General features: G+C 49.1%; 1 protein-coding gene across 1 annotated transcript in view; it reads left to right on the top strand.

Annotated features, from left to right (window-relative positions):
- LOXHD1 (lipoxygenase homology PLAT domains 1) overlaps window positions 1-16,295 on the top strand; it is a 260,472-nt gene that overhangs the window by 231,223 nt on the left and 12,954 nt on the right. The window contains exon 38 of the mRNA XM_084829637.1: window positions 11,210-11,395. Coding sequence (XP_084685763.1) covers window positions 11,210-11,395 — 186 coding nt within the window. The remainder of the gene's footprint in view (window positions 1-11,209; window positions 11,396-16,295) is intronic.

Here is a 16,295-nt window from a genome sequence, read left to right as displayed (position 1 = left end):
CTCCTGGAGGCCGAATGCCAACGCATTTGGTCCCCCGAAATTGGTGGGGAAATTCTCCGACACCCCCCCCCAGGATGGGACTTACCTCGTGCAAATGTCCCTCTCGGCGGCGGGTCCCGGCAGCGGTGCGGTGGCGGCGGTGACCGGACTTCCGACCGGCTGCCGCCGCCGCCATTTCCAAGTAAAGTAAAAAAAAAAAAAGTGATAGGCTATGTAAAGATTTATGTAGCCTATCGCGGCTAGATTTTCAAAGTCAGCCATGATAGGCTACGTAAATCTTTATTTATCAAATAGCGTTGCCCTTATTTTTGCCGTAGTCTACGTAAATCTTTACGTAGACTACCCGTGCCCAAATAAGGAACGCAAATAAGGAACGCAAATGGCGGCACCCATGGGTGCCGCCATTTGCGTACGCGCTTTCCCCCCCCCAAAGTCAGCCATGATAGGCTATGTAAAGATTTACGTAGCCTATCATGGCTGACTTTGAAAATCTAGCCGTGATAGGCTACATAAATCTTTACGTAGCCTATCACTTTTTTTTTTTTTTTACATAACTTTTTTCTTTCGCGGCCGGAGAGGCGGGGCGCTCCCCCCCGGCCAGAATTTCGGCGGGGAGGGATGGGGCACCTTCCCCCCAGCCAGAATTTCGGCGGGGAGGGACGGGGTGCCTCCCCCCCCAAAATAACAGCTGCGGGACCAGGTAAGGGACTTTCGTCCATCCCTACAGTACTTGGATGGGAGACTGCCTGGGAATCTGGCTTCCTGCATTGAGCAGGGGGTTGGACTCTACGGTCTTGCAGGCCCCTTCCAACCCTACTATTCTATGATGCTATGATTCTATGATTCTCCAAGCACCTTGGACTGGATCCTTGGACTGGATCCAACCCTATGATTCTATGATACAATTCTCTGATAAAGATGAAAACCTATGAACTCTAAAACCTGGATGATGCATTTGTGATTTTCAGCATCCTTTCAGGTAGAGCTGTTATTATCTCAACATGAGATTGTTGTTGTTGTGTGAAGCTTTGCTCCAGCTTATAAAGGCCGAGGGAAAGGGTACATCAGTCAGTGTCAACATCGGCAAATACATCTCTTTCCCAGGAAATGAAGGGTGATGGGTTTTAACCATGGTGAGCTCTGTTATGAGCCAAGACAGCCAGTGGCAGGAGAGGGGGTGGTGAACAAATTAGAGAATGAATGAGGCAGGCTTGTTTTTGATGTGATTATACAGCAGTCAGCACAACAGTACATCTGACAGAGATGCTTACAGGTTTGGAACACGCTAGATTGCCGCATCTCCTGTCACAGAGAGAGTGACCTGATTGGTGCGTTATGCAAGGCAGCGTGAGAGAAGTGATGCTGGCAGATTCCGTGACAGATTTGGGGATGTTTTCAGGCCTCAAACATCCCCCTTATTTACCAGCATCCAGCAGGGTTCCGCAGCGCACATGATTATTGGCCACATGAATATAAAGATTTATATCCTGCTCTTCAACCAAATGATCCCCAACAAGGCAGTTTACAATGGATTTTTGCTGGTGGGGCAGCCAACTGATGCTGGGGGCAAGAACATAAGAGCCCTTCTGGATCAGACTAAGGTCCTTCTAGTCCAGCATTCCGTACTCACAGTGGCCAACCAGAGGCCTGTGGGAAACCCACAGGTAGGACATGAGTACAGTAGCACCCTCCCTGTCATGTACCCCATGATACTAATGCTGTTCCTCAGCTCTCTGGTGTACTTTACTCCTGTCTTTACAGAGCCTGTAATGAGCCTAGGAGAAATACCATGCATGCACACCCACAGTAGACCTAGAGATGTATGAGAAATTTGTTTCAGCTCATTTTTGATCAGGATTTAAACCAGTCTGCACCTTCCAGATCAAACACAGACTCAGACACAATCTGCTGTCAACGTCTGTACGTTTCAGAACTTACAATGTGGTTTGCAGACTAAAAATATTGTGTCCGCAGCACGCGTACATTTGAAAAATGTGCATAAAATTCAGTACATTTGGAAAATGCACACAAATACACTTTGATAAATGGGAGAAAAATGCATACATTTCAAAGATGTGCACAATTGATGTGTACATTTGGGGGAAATAGGCATGAAAATACGCCTGGATTTTCATGCAAAAAGGAAGAAACAAAGCTATGATACGGACTCAAGTCGGAACGAGGTTTGAGGTGGAATTCAGAGAACTTCGACAAGCTTGAGTTTTGCTGATTGGCACATCCCTAATTAGACCTCACTATTTGTGTAGCAAGGACCTGTCATTGATCAGCAACCAAGGGTTGAAGGAATCTCATGTCCATACTAGGGGTTTATGAAACCCCACTTACCTTGCATGGGGGGGGGAGGCGATCCGGTCCTCCCCCCAGAATCCTTGATGGGCGGGAGGCGATCCAGTCCTCCCCCCCGGAAACTTGCCCGGCCACCTCTGCTCCGTGGCCAGTCCACGGAGCCACTGGCTGGGCCAATCCGCAGCAGGGCCTCCATCTGCTGCCAGGCTGCTGCGGATGCAAATGGCATCCTGCGTAGGGGACACCATTTGCGTCCCTGTGCTAGGCCGTGATGGGCTACAAATATATTTACATAGCCTATCATGGCTAAAGCGGGGACACAAATGGTGTCCACTGTGCCATTTGCATTGCCACTTTTGCTGTGATAAGCTACGTAAATATTTACGTAGCCTATCACGGCTCAGTGAAGGAACGCAAATGGTGGCTGGTGTAGCAGCCACCATTTGCGGATGCAGCCCGGCAGTGGCCGCCGCTGGAGCTGCCGTGGCTGCCGGAGCCGCCGCTGCTGCCGCCAGAGACGCATCCAGGTAGGCTCCGTTTCGCGGGGCTTTCGTGGGGTGGTGGGGCAGGTTGCTCCGTTCTGCCACAGATTCTGGGGGGCCGAATTCACTGGAATTCGGCCTCCCTGGGATCCATGGTGGAATTCTCTGACTTCCCTCGTCCATACTGGTGGTGGCATCTGGGGGCAGCAACGAGGAGAGGCTAGTCATGGAATGCAGATGCTGTTGCTTGGAATGCTGTGTGAGGCTGGCTGTAGCTCAGCCATAGAGCACATCCATTGCATGCAAAAGGTCCAGGGTTCAGTCCTAGGCACACCTTGTCAAAAAAGGATCAGGTAGCAGAGGATACATCTCTGCCTGAGAGCTTGGAACCACGCTCAGTCAGAATAGGCTAGCCTTCCCCAACCTAGTGGCCGCTGGCCAGTGCCTTCTCCAGGTTTTGGAAGACCCTTGGGCAAGATATCATCACTGGGACCACTCCTTCACTGAGTCCACCTTCTCACCACCATTGTCATCAACTGCAATTGCTCTTCCTCTTCTTCCTCACCATTGCTACCGCTTGCTTGCTCGGCAGGCAGAGAACCAGGAGCAAGTAGGAAGGGGCTCCTCTTCTCACCACCACCCCTGTCTGGGCCAGATTGAAAGGCAGGTGAACAAGCAGGCTGCATTGGGAAGAGGAAGGGCAGCTCCAGGGAGTTCTTCCCAGTGGGCCCCTGCTAGGGACGTTGCGAGCAAGCGCCCGCCTGGTTCTGCCTGCCCCATCCCGCACCCCACTCGCAGAGACGCGATGTGCTTGTGGACCTGGTCGCCGATTGCCCCAGGGCTCAGTGAGCGGCCAGGAGTGGCCCGCCATCGTTGTGAGCCATGGCAGCCACCGGAGTCCGTGCAGAGAAGGAGACCATGAGGGCTGCAGAGCCAAAGGGGGAGGCGTCCCCATTGCTGCGCCAGCCACTTGCCATCCTCTCCTCCTTGCAAGAAGGAGCAGAGGGAGAGTAGTTCACACACAGCGACAAGGACTCCGGCAGCTGCCATTTTGCGCAAAATGGCAGCAGCTCACAATGAGGGTGGTTGGGCGCCAAGCCACCAAGAAGCTCATGCAGCACTGCGAGGAGGGGCAGGCGGCGGCGGCTCATTGCGCAGCTGGCGAAACCAGGTGCAGGTGAATCCGTCCATCCCTAGCCCCTGCTGGTGTGTGGGTCCGTAGCAGGTGCCCAACCCTGCCTACCTTTGGCGCCAGCCCTGCTGGTGCCCTCCAGATGTGCTGGACTGCGGCTCCCATAATTCCATTGGCCATGGTGGCTGGGAATTATGGGAGTTGCAGTCCAACACATCTGGAGGTCACTAGCTTGGGGAAGGCTGGAATAGACAATATTTGGCTTGATGGACAAGTAATCCGACCTGAATGGATCTGAACCGTGCCTCCAAAGAACCCTGCCTCTGCTCTTTGCTCATTTTGCCTCCTTGTTTTCTAGTAATTTCCCCATGAAGTATATCAAAACTGGAGCAGCTCCTGACTGTATATTATTGCGGGCGGGAGGCGGGCGAGGTTGCCAACCAGAGGAAGGCTCAGTCGAGAAAGTGAGCAGGGAGGGGAGGAGCTGAGATATATATTTGATTCTAGGGTTTCTGCTCATTTCTTTTCTATCCCTGGCTAATTGCCACACAAACTAAATGCCGCGGCATGCGGCCTTCACAGCCTCCATCCCGCTAGGCAGATTTTGCTAAGGAACTGTTAGGTCTGTACCTTTTCAAGGCCTTTGACTAATTAGGGCCTGCTCCCGGGTTAAAGAAAAGCAGACTTCATTTGGTTTTGTTCATCAGCCTCAGCAAACTTCAGGGTCATAAAAGGCACTGCCAGGCGAACCACGTGAATTCCCGGCACTTTACTTCCTTCTTAGAATTTTCTCAAGGGGGCAAATGGAAAGTTAAGCCCAGTCTCTTGGAGTCTGTTTCCATCTGAATGGAGTTGTGTCCTTGCCTCCACTCCATATATGCCCTTATTTCTGCACTCACGACTTTGTCTTTCAGCCCTATACAGCGATGAACATGCACATTTACACACACATGCACACACATGCACATGCACACACATGCACACACATGCACACAGACATGCACACACGCACGCACACTTTCTCAGGTAGGAAGTGCTGGGCTTCCTTTGTGGGATTGGTTTTGTATGGAGTAGAAAGCCCTGTTCACATACGGTGTAGTTATCGGTTTGCAAGCGTTCAGACTGTGCAGGCAGTATGGGGACCAGAAGCAAGCACACAGGCAGGCAGTGCTGGTACCACTACAAGCCAAGAACCCTCCAATCAGACCATTTCTCCCCAGAAACTTTGCAATCTTGCCAAGCCCTGCTATTATGGGCTGCATTAATAAAAGCATAGCTTCCAGATCACGTGAACTACTAGTTCCCCTTGGCTCAGCACTGGTTAGGCGGGCCTCATCTGGAGTACTGTGTCCAGTTCTGGGCACCACACTTTAAGAAGGATGCAGACAAATTGGAGAGGGTTCAGAGGAGGGCAACAAAGATGGTCAGGGGACTGGACACAAAACCCTGCGAGGAGAGACTGAAAGAACTGGGCATGTTTCACCTTGAGAAGAGGAGACTGAGGGGAGATAGGGTTGTTGTTCAGTCGTTCAGTCATGTCCGACTCTTCATGACCATATGGACCATAGCACACCAGGCCTTCCTGTCCTGCGCTCTCTCCTGGAGCATGCTCAAGTCCATATTCATTGCATCAGTGATGCTATCTAGCCATCTCATCCTCTGCCATCCCTTCTCCTTTTGCCTTCAATCTTTCCCAGCATCAGGGTCTTTTCCAGGGAGTTTTCTCTTCACATTAGGTGGCCAAAATATTTGAGCTTCAGCTTCAGTATCTGTCCTTCCAATGAGCAGTCAGGGCTGATTTCCTTTAGGACTGACTGATTTGACCTTCTTGCAGTCCAGGGGACTCGAAAGAGTCTTCTCCAGCACCACAGTTCGAAGGCATCAATTCTTCGGCGCTCAGCCTTCCTTATAGTCCAGCTCTCACAGCCATACGTTGCTACTGGGAAAACCATAGCTTTGATTAGACGGACCTTTGTCGGCAAGGTGATGTCTCTGCTTCTTACTATGCTGTCTAGGTTTGCCATAGCTTTCCTCCCCAGGAGCAAGCGTCTTTTAATTTCATGGCTACAGTCACTGTCTGCGGTGATCTTGGAGCCCAAGAAAATAAAATCTATCACTTAGGGATGGCTGAGAATTCAATCCGTGGCGGAATGGCCTCCTGCCCCCTGCCCCCCCCATGGAATCCCCCGGGGCAGCACGTAGCTGGGGCGGATGCGCCCCCCGCTGTGGATCCCCCAGGATAGCACTTAGCCTATCACGGCTAAGTACAGGGACGCAAACAGCTGCTGCCCAGCGGCCAGATGTCCAGCTGCGGGCGGAGCCGGCCCACAGAATCCCCGCGGAGTGGAGCTGGCCGGGTAGGACTCCGGGAGGAGGGATGGAGCGCCTCCCCCCCCCCACGAAGCAGATCTGCGAAACAGTAAGTGACTTTCGTACATCCCTACTGTCGCTGCTTCCATTTCTTCCCCTTCTATATGCCAGCAAGTGATGGGGCCAGATGCCATGATCTTCGTTTTTTGAATGTTGAGTTTCAAACCAGCTTTTGCACTCTCCACTTTCACCCTCAACAAGAGGCTCTTTAGATCCCCTTGCTTTCTGCCATTAGGGTGGAATTGTCTGCGTATCGGAGGTTGTTGATAATTCTCCCGGCAATCTTAATTCTGAACTGTGATTCATCCAACCCAGCGTTTCTCATGATGTACTCTGCATATAACTTAAATAAGCAGGGCGACAATATACAGCCTTGTCATACTCCTTTCCCAATTTTGAACCAATTGGTTGTTCCATGTCCGGTTCTTACTGTTGCTTCTTGACCCTTGTACAGGTTTCTCAGGAGACAGGTAAGGTGTTCTGGTACTCCCATCTCTTTAAGAATTTGCCACGGTTTGTTGTGATCCATACAATCAAAGGCTTTAGTGTAGTCAATGAAGCAGAAATAGACGTTTTTCTGGAATTCTCTTGCTTTCTCCATGATCCAGCGAATGGTAGTGATTTGATCTCTAGTTCCTCTGCCTCTTCGAAACCCAGCTTGTATTTCCGGTAGTTCTCGGTTCGCATACAGCTGATAGGGATGTCAGAGAATTTCGCCACGAATCTCGGGGAGGCCGAATGCCAGCGCATTTGGCCCCCTGAAATTGGTGGCGAAATGGTCTGCCCCCCCCCGCCCCCCCGGGACAGGACTTACCTTGGGCGAATCCTCCTGGCGGCGGCGGCGGCTCCGGCGGTGGTGAGGCGGCGGTGCAGCGGCGGCGGCGGCCGGTCTTCCGACTGGCTGCCGCCGCTGCCATTTCCAGTAAAACAACAACAACAACAAAACGTGATAGGCTACGTAAAGATTTACGTAGCCTATCATGGCTAGATTTTTAAAAAATACTGTGATAGGCTATATAAATGTTTACGTAACCTATCACGGCTGAGTAAAAAAAAAAAAAACCCGCGCGTACGCAAATGGCGGCGCCCATGGGCTACGCTATTTGCAAAATCTGCGCTATTTGCGTTCCCCTTATTTTCGCCGTAGTCTACGTAAATGTTTACGTAGACTAGACGTGTCAAAATAAGGAATGCAAATGGCGGCGCCCATGGGCGCTGCCATTTACGTACGCGCTTTTTTTTTTTACTCAGCCGTGATAGGCTACGTAAACATTTACGTAGCCTATCACGGCTGACTGCAGAGACGCAAACGGCGGCGGCAACGGCAGCCGCCTCCATTTGTGGCCCGGCCAGCCAGGATTCGGGGGTGGAGGGATGGAGCGCCTCCCCCCCCAGCCAGAATTTTGGGGGGGAGGGACGGAGCGCCTCCCCCCCCGGCCAGAATTTCGGGGGGAGGGACGGAGCATCTCCCCCCCACCGCAAATCAAATTTTGTTAAAGGTAAGTGACTTTCGTACATCCCTACAGCCGAAGCCTAACTTGTAGGATTTTGAGCACAACCTTGCTGGCATGTGAAATGAGCGCAATTGTACGGTAGTTTGAACACTCTTGGCATTGCCCTTCTTTGGAATTGGAATGTAAACTGACCTTTTCCAGTCTTGTGGCCATTGTTGAGTGTTCCAAATGTGTTGGCATATTGAGTCCAGCACTTTAACAGCATCATCTTTTAGGATCTTAAATAGCTCAGCTGGAATACTGTCATCTCCGCTAGCTTTGTTGTTAGCAATGCTTCCTAAGGCCCACTTGACTTCACTGTCTAGGATGTCCGGTTCAAGTTCAGTGACCACACTATCATAGCTATCAGGGACATTAAGATCTTTCTTGTATAGTTCTTCTGTGTATTCTTTCTCCCTCTTCTTAATCTCATCTGCTTCTGCTAGGTACCTGCCTTCTTTGTCCTTTATCATGCCCGTCTTTGCACAAAACATTCCCTTGAGATCTCCGATTTTCTTGAAGAGATCTCTAGTCTTTCCCATTCTATTGTTTTCTTCAATTTCTTTGCATTGTTCATTTAAGAAGGCCTTCTTGTCTCTCCTTGCTATTCTCTGGAACTCTGCATTCAGTTGGGTATATTTTCCACTTCCTCCCTTGCTTTTTGCTTCCCTTCTTTCCTCAGCTACTTGTAAAGCCTCATCAGACAGCCACTTTGCTTTCTTGCATTTCTTTTTCTTTGGGATGGAGGAGATAGGGTAGCACTCTTCAAGTACTTGAAAGGTTTTCCCAGAGAGGAAGGCCAGCATCTCTTCTCGATCATCCTAGAGTACAGGACATGGAATAATGGGCTCAAGTTACAGGAAGCCAGATTCTGGTTGAACTTCAGGAAAAACTTCCTGACTGTTAGAGAAACACGACAATGGAACCAATTACCTAGGGAGGTGGTGGGCTCTCCCACACTGGAGGCATTCAAGATGCAGCTGGACAGCCAACTGTCAGGGATGCTTTGACTTGGATTCTTGCATTGAGAAGGGGGTTGGACCCAATGGTCTTATAGGCCCCTTCCAACCCTACTATTCTGTGATTCTATGAAAAAGTAGATTCTGGCCCAGCAGCCTTGCCTTTGGTGACATCCCCCAAAGCTATTGGCTTTAGAAGACAATGGGGCACATAATTTGGCTAGACTTGGAGGGGGAGTCAGGGAGGCTGTAGAGTGCATCTACACTTTCCTTCATAATTGAAGCAGCGCATTGGCAACAAAGTGGCCATGTGTCCTGCTTTACAGAGGGCAGTCTTCTGTTTGAAAGGCCATCCAGTCCAAGAACTATAAGAAGGGTGAGCAGAGCAGGACCCTTGAAGTAGCCCATCAACATTTAGCTCCTGGAGAGCAGAGTGAGCAGGCTGACACACAGGTCACCTGGTCAGAGTCTTCCCCACTAGCGTGAGAAGTATTGTGTGTCCCTTTGAATTATAGTAATCATATCTACATTTGTATCAGTGGAGGCTGGTGGCTCTAATGTCAGTGGGGCAAAGTACCTTGGATTGCTCCTTTAGAGTTCTGACTGGTTCTGACTAAAACCTGGAGTGGATTCACTGCCCCACTGACATCGGAGCCAACAGCCTCCATTGATCTACAAATATACCTACAAATTAGCCTATGCATTTGAATGCAAATCTGTGTCCTCTTTTACCCTGGGTTTTTTTTTGGGGGGGGGGTTGAGGGGGAGGAGAATCAGTGGTGTAGTGGAGCCTGGGCTCATAGGGCACCAGGACCTTTTGATTAGCGGGGGCTCTGATCATCTGCCACCACACTCAGACCTCCCTGTCCCCTCTGAGCTTAGCTGCAGTCCACAGTAGCTGGGGAAAATGGATGTTCCCAGCAACAGTATATTGTTTTGGACTATTCTTGTTGCAATGCAAAGCATTTTGGGCTGGCTTGGTCTTGAATGGGTAATTGGCCCATTAGCTTTACAAAAGACATACAAAAGACATATACGTGTAATACGTACCGAGTGAGATGGATCAACACGGCTGCCTGTATGTTTAGACTGTCCTCGGGGGCACGGCCAAGGGCACAGTCAGGAGGACAACCTGCACCTCAAAATGTACCGCTGCATCACTATGGACGATGCATTTGCTCTTTGTTGGCGTTGCATAAAGAGCCACCGTACCTGGCTAGTAGCTGTTGACACACATTCCAACCTGCCTTTAAACAAAGCATAGCCTTTGCCCATGAAGTGAACGCCGATTGTTGCTCGTTACTGCTCAAGCCGCTCCAGGCCTAACAGGACCAGTGCAAACTGGAGACTTGATGGAACCATGCCAGATCTGTTGGTTTAAAACCAGGTCCGCCCTAGCTACATATCAAGTGGTGAGTTCCGTTTTAAGAGCAAGAAGTTTTCTCTCACACGGAACTGCAGTCCCTCCTCAGCTTGGCTGAGGAGAAAGCACTTTGTTCTGGGGAGTGGGTCATAAACCATGAGCAGAGGAGCATTTAGTATCCCTGAGCATGGCTCCCTTTTCTTTTCAGTCCTCTCCCTCCGCCCCCTATTCCATTCTTTTTATATGATGGGGGCACTTCCAGGTTTAAACAAAGAGATTGGCCCTGAATGTGATTGTGTCTATTTTGACCCTTAAAGAATCTTTGTGAGAACATGGAGTTACCAGCCACCAGTGTGGGAATTCCCTGGAATTTCCACATGGGGAGAGGTGCTGCTAGAACTGGGTGTAAGGTGGCCACTGAAGAGGACGAAAGAGGATACCAATTGGCATTACATTTGCATGTGCTAATTTATTTGTCTAATTGAAAATTTAGAGATAATAACCGTAATTTAAATAGAAATACAATATACTGTGGCCATATGACCTGTGTGCCTTGCTCAGTCTGATGTCCAGGTGCAAATTCTTGATGGGCAACTTCAAGGCCTCCGTTGCTCTCCCTTCTTTCACTTCTTCAGGTTTAAACCAGACTTGGTCTGGGAGGCCCGTCAAATAGAAAGCATCTTCAAATAGAGGACTGTCCTCCGTAAAGTAGGACACCTGGCCACCCAATGCTGGGTGAAATCACTCCACTCCAGTCTAGAAATAACCTGGGCAGTTCTGCTGTTGTTTTTCTGGGCAACTTAATTATTTTGCTGTGCATCCTAAAGTAGCCAGGGAAACAGTTCTGGGAAACTGCAATGCACAGGGCTTTTTTTAAGTGGTAGAGCCCCTGCTTTGCATGCAAAAGGTCCAGGTTCAGTCCCTGGCAGCTCCTGACAGGTTGGGAAAGGCCTCTGCCTGAAACACTGGGGAGTCGCTGCCAGTCAGTGTCAAACAATATTGAGTGAGATGGACCAATAAGGTGGTTTCCCATGTTCCTGTGCATTTTCCCCACTCCATTTGAATGTCCCATGATGCTCTGTTCTTTTGCTGTCTCCCTGCAGGGGCTGGAACAGATGCCAATGTATTCATTGCCATCTTTGGGGAGAACGGGGACACCGGGACTTTGGCTCTGAAGGAATCAAACAGGTCCAACAAGTTTGAAAGAAACCGTTTGGATGTTTTCTATTTCTCTGATGTGCTCAGTCTTGGGAACCTCTGCAAGGTGCGCATCTGGCATGACAACAAAGGTAATGGGACATACATGATTCATTTTAAGGCTTGGGGCATCAAAGAGGCCATATTTTCTTTTCTTTTCTTTCTTTTTAAAAAAGAAACACGTCTGCATTTAAGCATTGGCAGCACCACAAAAATATATATAATCATGGGGGAAGCTGAAAAAAATTGCAGGGAAGCGTGGGGGGGTGGGCAAATGGGGCAAAGAGCTTTTGGAGGGTTGAGGGGGTTTTTCCCCAACATGTTAGATTTCTGAAAGAGAAATAATGGTATTTCACATTAATCTATCTTAAACATATTTTCTCTGAAGTACGTCTTATTTGGGCCATAGCAGAGAGGTAGAGCAAATGCCTTTCATGCTGAGCATCCTGTGTTTAATCTCTGAGCTTGCCTGTCCACATGCAGAAGAGAGCAACTACAATGATCAAGGGACTGGAGCGAGTCCCCTTTGAGGAAAGGGACTGCTTAGCCTAGAGCAAAGTCCAGTAAGGGAAGGCATGATACAGGTATACAAAATTATGCATGGTCTGGAGAAAATGGATAGGGAGACATTTTTCTCCCTCTCTCATAACACTAGAACCCAGTGGGGTCATCCCATGAAGCTGATTGTTAGGAGATTCAGGAGAGATTAAAGGAAGGGCTTCTTCACACAGCACCCAGTGAAACTATGGAATTTGCTACTGCAGGATGAAGAAGCCCCTCGGGGCTGAGGGGTCCTGGATTTTGGCCACCAGTTTCGATGGCTTTTAAAAGGGGATTGGACAAAGGAAAAGGCTACCACTGACATCGGAGCCACCAGCCTCTGCTGATTACATGTTTAATGTCCCTAGATGTTAAAGGGGAGGGAGGAGAAAGATATACTTGGCTATTGCTTTGGGCACCAGCCCTGAGGCTGCTATAGCATCTAGTTCCAGCCTTAGACACCCTGGAATTCCTTGTTCCATAACAATCCTGAGATGACTAACCTCTGAATCTTTCTTGTGTAAATGAGGCCTCAGTCAGAGAAAGGATAAGAAGCATGAATTTACAGGAACTGAGGATGGACAAACCTGTCTGTTTCTGGTTCATGTCCCTTTCTTATGTTTTTACCCAATTTTTCATGAACCCGCTATTTTCTAAATAACAAAATCATAGTACTGAAATACATATTTTTTTTAAAAAGATGTGTGAACACATGGTTTATCTGGGCCTTACGAGGGGCCCGCTTTCACCATCCATGTGTATTACTTCAGTTGTGAAACACACAACCAACATTTCTCCCCTTTCACCCGACCCCCACCCATGCCATCCCATGCTTATACTTGCTTCTGCACTCCTGATATGTTAGAGAAAGAAGAAGAAAAAGCAGTTTGCCAGCCCTGATAAAATAAAGAAATACTCCGGGCATGTGCAGTTTCACATGATCAATCATTGCAACCTTAATGACTACAGGAATAAAATGGGGCGTGCTTCTGTATCCCTGATGCTAAACACACTGACTTGGGAACGAGCACCATTTTGTTGCAGAAAAGGATACTATATTTTAAAACTTATTAATATTATTAATAATAACAACAACAACGAGCATCTGTGACCATGTAGGTGCCCAGGAGGCTGAATATAATGTGTGTGTGTCTTTAATTAGGAGGAAATATAGGATGATTCGGAGATCAACCTTAGTCCCAGTGAGTTTCGGCGTACACGTGCCAGCCCAGGTGCTGATGCAGGGCTTCTTTGCCATTGTCACCATCACCTGGCTCTCTCTGGGTGATTATTTGGGGGCCTCGGGGCTGAGGGGTCCTGGATTTTGGCCCCAAGTTCCAGCCCTAGCTGCACCACTGAGGTTATCAGCTGATACAGCAGGTAGATGACTGTGGATTATTCTTTTCACTCCTCAAACTACTGCTGAGCACCAAAGTCTCTGCATTGGTCTGTCCCCGCACTCTGACAGCAGAGCTCGCATTCACAGGGTCTGATCTTGCCATGGGCTAAAAACTCACCTCCTGCCCTCCATTAATGGCCGCTAGTCCTGATGGCTATATGCTGCCTCCAGTGCCAGAGGCACTGAGCCTATGTACACCAGTTGCTGGGGAACAAGGGCGGGAGAATGCTGTTGCACTCATGCCTGGCTTGTGGGTTCCTGGTCGACAGCTGGTCGGCCACTGTGTGAACAGAATGCTGGACTAGATGGACCCTTGGTTTGATCCAGCATGGCTCTTATGTTCTTATGTTCTTTTGCTCTTATCTTCTTATTAATCCCAGAAGGGAATTTTAAATCACTGGTTCTTTGCTTTCATATCCTACTGTTCTAGACCTGCTGGAGTTCATTTAAATTGGACTTCCCCCACCCTGCTCATTCCTCTGCTGGGTGTTGTGTCCAGAGGCCCGACAGCCTTGGAAGTAAGAATCTGGTTCCACACAGATCTTGGGAGATGAGTTTATTTGAGCGTTCCTTCCTGCAGACAGCTACAGGACGACCTGGCCCTGCCTTGCTAGTCTAGTATAAATCCTGGGGTGGATCATCTGTGCTTAATCCAGCGCATTCAGAAATCCAGGACTGGTTCAAGGAATGGACCAATCACAAATACTACATCAGGGTTCAAGGATGTGCTCACCGTGAAGTAGGGATGTACGAATCTCTTACCTTGCTCTGCTGAGGGGCATCCGCAGTGGGGGGGAGGCGCTCCGTCCCTCCCCCCAGAATCCTGCCCGGCCACACCAGGTCACAGTCCTCCACACTATCATGAGATGTACTGCATTATACTAACTCTTTCTAAATTTGCATCTATACATATAGACTAGCACAGCCTTCCCCAGCCTGGTGCCCCCCAGAAGTTTTAGATTCAGCAGTTAGCAGCAGTGAGGACGCAGATGGTGAGGGCAGCGAGGACAACAATGGTGAGGGCGGCAGCGGTGGAGGCACCAATGTTGGACATCCGGCCACTGGGCAGCACTGCAGGGATGCAAATGGCAACTGTCATTTGCCATTTGCGTCCCTGTATTGAGCCATGATAGGCTACGTAAATATTTACGTAGCCTATCATGGCAGGGGGAAAAAGCTACTGTCATTTGCATACGCTGAGTTTTTTTTCCCCCTGCCGTGATTGGCTATGTAAGTATTTACGTAGCCTATCACGGCAGGGGGAAAAATTTCACGGCAGGGGAAAAAAAAACCCAACAGATCTGGCAAATGGCATCCCTGCATTAGCCATGATAGGCTACGTAAGTATTTATGTAGCCTATCACAGCTTGAAGAGGAGGAAGCGAATGGCGGCCGCAGGACGGCCGCCATTTGCAAAGCAGCGCGGATGGGAGCAGGTAAGTGCTCTGTTTCGCGCACCTTTCATGGTGTTGGGGTGGCGGGCACTTTGTCCTGTGCGCCTTTCGTGGGGGGGGCGGGGGCTTCGTTCCGCGATGGATTTCAGGGGGCCGAATGTGCTGGCATTCGGCCTCACCAAGATCCGTCCCAGAATTCTCTGACATCCCTACCGTGAAGCCGGGGTTCTTTAGGCCCTGGACTTTACTCTAGCTCTATAGGAAGCAAACTTAAGGTGCACTTAGTGAGGCTGTTCCACCAAATATTTTCCCACTGAAAAAGAAACCAAAATGCTCAGTTACAAGATGGGGGATACTTGGCTCAACAACACTAGAAGCGAGAAAGATCTTGGAATTGTTGTCGATCACAAGCTGAATATGAGCCAACAATGTGATGTGGCTGCAAAAAAAGGCAAATGCTATTTTGGGCTGCATTAATAGAAGCATAGCTTCCAAATCCTGGGAAATACTAGTTCCCCTCTACTCAGCACTGGTTAGGCCTCATCTGGAGTACTGTGTCCAGTTCTGGGCACCACACTTTAAGAAGGATGCAGACAAACTGGAGAGGGTTCAGAGGAGGGCAACAAAGTTGATCAGGGGACTGGAAACAAAGCCCTATGAGGAGAGACTGAAAGAACTGGGCATGTTTAGTCTTGAGAAGAGAAGACTGAGGGGAGGTATGATAGCGCTTTTCAAGCCCTTGAAAGGTTGTGACAGAAAGGAAGGCAAGCATCTCTTCTCAATCATCCCAGAGTGCAGGACATGGAACAATGGGCTCAAGTTACAGGAAGCCAGATTCTGGCTGAACATCAGGAGAAACGTCCTGACTGTTAGAGCAATACGACAATGGAACCAATGACCTAGGGAGGTGGTGGGCTCTCCCACACTGGAGGCTTTCAAGATGAAGCTGGACAGCCACTTGTCAGGGATGCTTTGACTTGGATTCCTGCCTTGAGCAGGGGGTTGGACTCGATGGCCTTTCCAACCCTACTATTCTATGATTCTATGAACGAACAATGTTCAAGATCGCTGGGATTCTCCAAATGTTGCCTCGTCCCTCATCTTGCACCCCATTGCTGTTTGTGTCTGTGAGCGCTGCACGAATGGGAAAATTGTGCAAATCAAGCACCAGTTGAATGTGAAATTTGCACCAATGTCCTAATTTGTGCAACTTTCCTCCACAGACTAAAGTGAGACTTTCAGTCTACAAGGGGAAATTTGGGCAAATTAGGAAAATTATGCAAAATCGAACTGAGAAAGTGGCTGAAATTGAACACGAGCACACGTCTGGCAATTTGCAAACTTTTTGTTTTTGCGGACACATCCTCACGATCACATTCGGGGTTGGAACAGGGCATGTTTGTATGTTTTGCGAGCAGAGATTAAATTCACATACATCCCTAGGGCGTGATTTGCATAACATTTGCATGTGCTAATTTATATGTATGGATTCAAATTTAGAAATAGTTATGATAATGTAAATAGAAATATGCTACACCCCACCAGAGTGTGGAAGACTATGTCTGGGTGACCTGTGTGCCTGCCAGTTCAGCCTGGTGTCCTGGTGTTAACTGTTGATGGGCAACAGTTCTGATGGTTCTTTATCTTTAAACTGGAATT

Source organism: Heloderma suspectum, chromosome 2 (assembly GCF_057233095.1).
Source record: "Heloderma suspectum isolate Gila_16-S chromosome 2, 16-S_ref, whole genome shotgun sequence".
Lineage (NCBI taxonomy): Eukaryota > Metazoa > Chordata > Lepidosauria > Squamata > Helodermatidae > Heloderma > Heloderma suspectum.
Note: the sequence above shows the minus strand (reverse complement) of the source record. Positions and strands in the feature narration are given on the sequence as shown.